Source organism: Lactuca saligna, chromosome 5, assembly GCF_052625555.1.
Source record: "Lactuca saligna cultivar CGN05327 chromosome 5, ASM5262555v1, whole genome shotgun sequence".
In the NCBI taxonomy this organism is placed as follows: Eukaryota; Viridiplantae; Streptophyta; class Magnoliopsida; order Asterales; family Asteraceae; genus Lactuca; species Lactuca saligna.
This window is the reverse complement of record NC_136421.1, coordinates 180,627,457-180,634,831: the sequence shown is the minus strand read 5'-3', so window position 1 is coordinate 180,634,831 and position 7,375 is coordinate 180,627,457. Positions and strand designations below refer to the sequence as shown.

Sequence of the window (7,375 nt, the reverse complement as noted above, 5' to 3'; positions counted from 1 at the left end):
CACTTGGACATCTTCGTATCAAATAGTCATTTATGTGGTTGTAATAAGCCATTTTATCGAGTATCAAACTCGTTTGACAATCCAATAATGTATGTGTTCGTTTGCATCCAAGATTGAGTTATAAAATCATGGAAACCAATTATAAATAACATTGACAATATCTTGAAAGATGATGACATGTCATTGAGTAATTAATTATAATTATCATTGTTTACCATAAATTAGAATTTTGAGATATTAAAAACCATTTTTTGTTTTTTTTAATATAGAGATATAAGAGACAATACATGAACAAGATGGAATGAAAAAAGAAAGATGTTGATTGATGTTTAATTTGTTTTTTGGGTTTTGAAACAAACATATTTTATTGTTTCTATTGGTGTTGAAAATATGATAGATGAAAGATATGTTGGAACGTTTATTTTTTCTTTTGGTTTATTTATTTATGTTGAAAACATGATATATGAAATCTATGTTTGAGCTTTTATTGTTTCTTTTGGTTTATGTTACCTCAACACAAGAACACGAACATAAGAATGTTATATACAAAATTGGTTTTTGTGGGTATGGGAGCAGAACACCCAAAACCGGTACTAGAAACGAAATACATGTAGTGAGCCGATCTTGAGTTCCTAGTTTGAGGATAATTACAGTTGCAAGCAGACAGATCAATTTAGAATTGGGTTCATCCTTAATGGTGATAAAGATCATGGCTTTTGTCCTAAATATTGGTTACATACCATAAGAAATATTGTAATTGTAATATACAAAACACGATCACAAGGGGGTGTATAGGTTGGATTGTCGAACTATAGGCAACTTCAAAGGGTCTCTTTTGTAAATATTTAAATTATAGGATTATCAATGACATAAAACATTAGTAGATGGGTCTAATTGTAACTATTTTCTGTATTTGAACATTGGTTCGCTTTTGGCTTCCCTTCTCAAACGCTTGAAACGTTCTCCATTTTCCGTGCGCTTGCTTCGAAAGCTTCGTTTTCCCGTTCATCAACAATGGCTGAGGTATCATACGACGGAAATTTTGTAAACCTAGATTTTTGGTTATGATATATCGTTTTATTTTTCGTTTTCATTCTCGCATATATGTTTGGTTTTTCGATTGAGACATTGATCGATGAATCTTCAATCTCCTTTGCCTCGCCGTTCGTTTTGTAGGATCTATACGTTCTTCAATTTGATTCAATTCATTCACGATTCTATACGATTAGGGTTTCAATTTCACATTATATTATGTGCATCCGGTGTCGAAATTATCAAAATTTAAATTCAGTCATACAGGATTAATTGATTTGGAATAATAAAATATAACCGGATAATAAGAATTCGAGATATCAGGTCTCACGAGTTTCTGTGGTCATTTCGTTGAAAATTCATCATTCTATTACTGTATTACACCATTCTGTGCTATTTATTGCAATTTGCCCTAATTTTCAAAATCCAAATTTGCTTGCTTTCATATTCTTTTCTGTATGTATCACAACACTACAAAACTTTGTCTTCGAATCTATTGTCTGCTGGATGTCCCAAATCTCATTGATGTCAAACCACCATTCTTGTTTCATGATTGTTTTGAATGACCAAATATTAACTAAATTTGTGTTCTTTTCTTTCATCATTGGCTTCAGATTGAACTGAAGACTGCACCAGGTGACTATCGTTTCCCAACAACAAATCAAAGCAGACACTGTTTCACACGCTACATAGAGTTCCACAGGTATGTTCTTAGGATTAAATTGTTGATTGACATAAGACTGAATTTATCTAAGAAGTTCATGAACAAGTGTGTTTCTCATTTGATAGATTTCAAGATTTCCTCTGATTATTCTTATGATCACACAGATGTGTAGCAGCTAAGGGTGATGGGGCTGGAGAATGTGAAAAGTTTGCTAAATACTATCGTTCTCTTTGCCCTGCTGAATGGGTGAGTTTTGCTGATAAATTTTAATATTAAATGCAACAAATATAGCACATCATATTTTCATTGATTTGCTTCTTGTAATATGTTGCTTTAGATTGTTCTCTTATTACAATGGTTGAATTTTCAGGTGGACAGGTGGAATGAGCAGAGGGAGAATGGGGTTTTCCCGGGCCCTTTGTAATTTGACCCACATTTGAAGTGATTGATTCTTTTGTTTGTGATGAGATTGGTTGGTTAATAAGAGTTGTTTGTTGTGTGAAAGGTGTTCCTTTTAAGCCTTGGGATTATATTCTGTTGCAACATTTTTTTGGTAATTATGAATGCAAGAGATAATGCATTTGTGTTATTGTTTAGTTTACTTTGTTAGGGTAAAATTTTTGAATGCAACAAGTTGTATGTAGTGTTTCACTTTGGATTGTGACAAAAATTGCAAATTTTTGTCTGACTCAAATGATTGTAACAAGGTGAAGAGAGAGCAACAAATATTATCAATATTATCATTAGATCAAGAGCAACAACACATTCAAGAAAACAATCTAATAATATTCACATTAGATAATAGAAAGTAAAGGACAAAGTGCAACATATAAATTAATATGGTTTATGCTGGAAGTTGGAGAGAAATAGGAAAAATGGTGATTTTATAATTTTACGAATATTTGGTGATTGATAAAATAAGAGATTTTTAACTGATTGATGTCTTTTGGAAGCAATGTTTTCTGGAATTGATATTTGTAGGAATCAATTTGAATTATTTTTAATTGATTTAAAGTGTAAGTTTCTTGGTTTTGTGTGTGTGGTCAACTGGTTAACAGATATTGCAGCAATCCTTTTGATTTTGAATAAAAACTCATACAGAGATTGTTTGGTTGGAATATGGAAATGTAAATTCATGAGTATGACATGAATGAATTTGTTGTTTTACCTGTTTTAAATGCATACAAACTGTTTGTTGAAATGCCTGAGAGAAAAACTGTGTGTCTTAGGATTCAAGATTTGTGCTTAACTGGTCGAGCTCTTGGATTGGATTGAAAATAGTAGTGATATTTTGGTTTCTATTAAATTACAGTAGCTGTAATTTTTATTTATATTGATGTCTAAAAATTTCAATAGTAGTTTGCTAGAGCGGTGGAAAGTGACACAGGAACCCAACCTATATGACACCGAAGGGTAAAATGATCATTTTATAATTCAGCACAATAATTTAGAAGTTCAAATTTGTTAAAAGTTTCAGATCCTTTTAGAAATTTAGATTCTGCCAAACAACCCCTTAGTTGGCTTCAAACTATAGTCCAATTTAAATGACCTTCTTTAGTCGGCCATTCTTTCAAACCAAAAGGATCGTTGGGTATGATAGTTCGAATCTACAAAATGTTATTTGGTATCCATGGTTAAAAGGTTAAGTAGCACTTTGGAGCAGTAGCGGATCCAAAATTACATATTTGCATGGCACACCACACACATATTAGTATCATAATATAATATAAACAATATGCTTTTCCCTAACAATAGTAAGAGTTGAAGGATACAGGCCACTCAACTGAAGCCTAAATGATGAGGATTCAAGTTCTAATTGGAATGAAAAATATAGATTTAGAAGTAGAGTAGCGAATATGTATGCAAACCGTTAAAAAAACATTATATTATAAAGTAACATACAATAATAACACTACCCCAATCACATATAAATAAGGTAAAACGGGAGGTATGAAGTAAGCATCCCCCACTAATGTTTGATGGTAGAGAAACTGCTTTCGACAATGACCTCCAACATAAAACAGCTAGGATATATATATATATATATATATATATATATATATATATATATATATATATATATATATATATATATATATATATATATATATAAATTGACTTGTTTGAGAGTCCCATGTATTGTGAAATTCCTACAATATAAAATGTTAGCCCAACTTATAGAATAAAGATAGAAGATAAAAATAGAGAATAAAGAGAAAATTATTATTAGTATGTAGCAAAAGGAAAAAATATAGCTACAATAAAGTTGCATGTAAACGTGGAAAAAGTAAGCCACATGGATATTGTACAAAATACACACATTGAGAGCATAAATGGGTATAAAGCATGAAGCGAAAAATTAGGGGTAGAGGCTGATAAAACAAGAAAAAAAGCTGGTTTGTATCCTACTTCTATGCTACTCCACTATCTTAATTCTATGCCTCCCCTCGCTAATTCTCATTTTCAGTGGCGGAGCTAGATGGCGGAACTAGATGGGACGTTATAGTACCCCCAAAAAATTATTTTATATGTATATATATATATATATATATATATAAACATTTTTCATGTTATTGCACCCCAATTAAAGAGATTATAACATGTTTTTTAATGTCTGATATTAGATAACTACATATAATATATATTGATAATGTTTGTACCCCATATCAAAATTCCTGATTCCGCCACTGCTCATTTCCTTAGCGGTCAATCTCTTTTCCTTGCACCCTAAACATTAAGCGACTCCACCCTCCTAACATGGGTTGTAGGTTGCCTTATACATGCATGTCTGAACCACCATAATCTTACTTCCTTCAGTTTATCAAGGATAGACCACTCCTCGAGAATTCCTAATCGTCATATTTGAGATCATGTCCAAAGAGTGTTATGCCACATGTCCATCACAACATCCTCATTTCAACGACCTCCATCTTCCTCTCGTACTCCTTAATCGACTAACATTCATATACACACAAAAAAAGCATGCCATATAGCCACCTTATAGAAAATTCCCTTTATTTGAGTGGGTCCTTATCCGACAAAACTCATGTTTTGAATTTCCATTTTAACCAGCCCACCTCGATGTGATGGGTAACATCATCGACAACCCCTTCCTTGCGGATTATAGATGCCATGTACTTGAAACTCTAAGTTGGTTATAATAATACATACTCACTGATACACACTTTTGTTCCTTCTTCATTAACTTCATGTTAAAATTGCATCAATATATTGTCTTAGCTATGTTTGATATGTACCCCTTTATCTTCGAACGAAGCCTTCCACAAAGCTAACCTAGAATTCAACTCAATCATAGATTCTACCACAACAATGATCTCATTATAAAAAAAACATAGATCATGGCACCCCTCACTGGATCTCGCAAGATATATCATCCTTAATCAAGGAAAAGATGTAAGGGCTACATGCAAGTTGAAACTCAAAAAGAAAACTAACTTTCAATTCAAGCCAAGTATCTCAAAACCAGAAAAAAAGAAAAGTCACTTAAATTGTAGCATTTCAACAACTTTAAACCAAAACAATAATATAAATAGCTGAAACTAAAACTACATTTAATAACAGCTTAGAAAAGAGAAGTTCCCTTGCCCTTCTTGTCTCCACCAATTTCAAAATGCTTGCACCTCTGCCCAAAACAAAATAATACCCATTAACTCATTTATCAACTAAAACTCTATTAATTCATCCATTCTCCATTAAGTCAAAAAAGATTATTTTTTTAATAAAAAGATTCTCAAGAAGAGTAGTAACCTTAATTGGGTGCTGTGAGACATGCTTGCAACCTTGGCATTGCAACCTTAGCACAATCTTCTTTGTGGTTTTTGCCTGATTATAAATACATTATATGTGAATGAGGTGAAAAAGAAAAGGTTAAAAAAGTAATTTTTGATTTACCTTCTTGTGAAAGACAGGCTTTGTTTGACCACCATAGCCAGATTGCTTCCTGTCATAACGACGTTTTCCTTGAGCAGCCAAGCTATCTTTCCCCTTCTTGTACTGTGTCACCTTATGCAATGTATGCTTTCTGCAATCTTTATTCTTGCAGTATGTCTTCTTAGTCTTTGGAACGTTAACCTTGAAATCAAATCAATATATATGATTAAATCATTGTCTTCTGTAACATAAGATCTCAAAGAGGTAAATTAGAAGGAAGAAAGAAGCTAATAGAATCGTATTGAGCTACAGAGACGAAATTAGAACACCTATTTGATTATTGGAACAAAATAACTGCGTTTAACTGAAAAGAAAACGCAATCGAAGTATAGAGAATACATAAGGATGCTATCGTTGAATTGACATGCGATTATACAAACATCCAGAATCAGTAAGGATCTGGAGTTCAAATGAATAGTTGGAAATTCGTGTGTAAAATTACAACCAGGGATTATTGAAGTTAGAGATCCAAAAGCACAAAATACAAGATTATGACGAAATTTTCTAGTTTTCGGAACTAGATACTCCACAAAACTGAAACGAAAAGAGAAATTAGGGAATGAATTAACAAGAATAGAGATTGGAGTCGATACCATGGCTGAAGAGCTCCTGAAAGACGAACGGGAGAAAAATTGGAATGACAGCCGCAAAATGCTATTAGGGTTTCTCTGATGCCTGGTGTTTGTTTTAAGGCTCCCATCGTGGACATGGACATGGACATCTACAATTACAATTGGACATTGACATGGTTAGGGTTTCATTTGGGGCCCAATTTGATATCAGTATTTGGTACAGCCCATTTTGATTGTGGGGAATTCGGGTCCAAGTCCAAATAGACAATAGGAGAAAATTTTCATGCCGTTTTAAAAAAAAAATAAAACAAAAGAAACAGTTTGGGATTTCCTTGTCAAGTCCAAAATTCATGTTTTGTCATAAAAAAAAAATAGTTTTTTCGGTTTTTGAAGTCTCGAAGTGCATGTTTTGAACGACAATCGTAAACATAGAAAATAGTTTAGACTATATTTATGTGTAACTTTATATATATATAAGTATGATCAAATGAGAACACCAAAAACGTTAAGAACATGAGAACACGTATATTACAATCAGGTCATTATTGATCCATATATTTCATTTTTTTTTATCCAACGTTCCACTTTTAGTTCTCGGGAGACTTTGAGTTCTTAAATGATCTTTCATATATATATATATATATATATATATATATATATATATATATATATATATATATATATATATATATATATATATATATATATATATATATGGTTACGTTCATGTGAGACGGCTTAATTTTGTGAGACCGTGAGACGTATTTTTTTATTTTTTTAGTTAATTCAAGTTCTGAAAATAATATTTAAAAAAAGAATTTTTTAATTTTTCCATTTATTTTGCATTTTAAAGTTATTTTTAGAATATGTACAGTGTAATATTCTATTTAGAATATTTCACGTATTTTTCAAAAAAAAAAGATTTTTTTTATTTTTTTTAATTTTTTTTAGTTAATTCAAGTTCCGAAAATAATATTTAAAAAAAGAATTTTTAGATTTTTCCATTTATTTGCATTTTAAAATTATTTTTTAAAATATGTCAGTGTAATATTTATATATATAAAAGTATGATCAAATGAGAACACCAAAAACGTTAAGAACATGAGAACACGTATATTACAATCAGGCCATTATTGATCCATGTATTTCATTTTTT

At 31.3% G+C, this 7,375-nt stretch overlaps 2 protein-coding genes across 2 annotated transcripts; one reads left to right on the top strand and one right to left on the bottom strand.

Moving 5' to 3' along the window:
* The first annotated feature begins 917 nt into the window (after nucleotides 1-917).
* On the top strand, nucleotides 918-2,285 carry LOC144997249 (cytochrome c oxidase subunit 6b-3-like). The gene is made up of 4 exons (XM_078957110.1): nucleotides 918-1,023; nucleotides 1,647-1,735; nucleotides 1,861-1,942; nucleotides 2,067-2,285. Exons 1-4 carry the CDS (start codon nucleotides 1,015-1,017, stop codon nucleotides 2,118-2,120), a joined length of 234 nt encoding a protein of 77 aa, XP_078813236.1. The 5' UTR covers nucleotides 918-1,014; the 3' UTR covers nucleotides 2,121-2,285.
* A 2,843-nt stretch (nucleotides 2,286-5,128) lies between these two features.
* On the bottom strand, nucleotides 5,129-6,338 carry LOC144998305 (large ribosomal subunit protein eL42-like). The gene is made up of 4 exons (XM_078958104.1): nucleotides 6,241-6,338; nucleotides 5,609-5,788; nucleotides 5,465-5,539; nucleotides 5,129-5,339 (listed from the first exon to the last, which is right to left on the bottom strand). The coding sequence occupies exons 1-4, from the start codon at nucleotides 6,241-6,243 to the stop codon at nucleotides 5,280-5,282; spliced, it is 318 nt and encodes a 105-aa protein (XP_078814230.1). The 5' UTR covers nucleotides 6,244-6,338; the 3' UTR covers nucleotides 5,129-5,279.
* Between the last annotated feature and the right edge of the window lie 1,037 nt (nucleotides 6,339-7,375).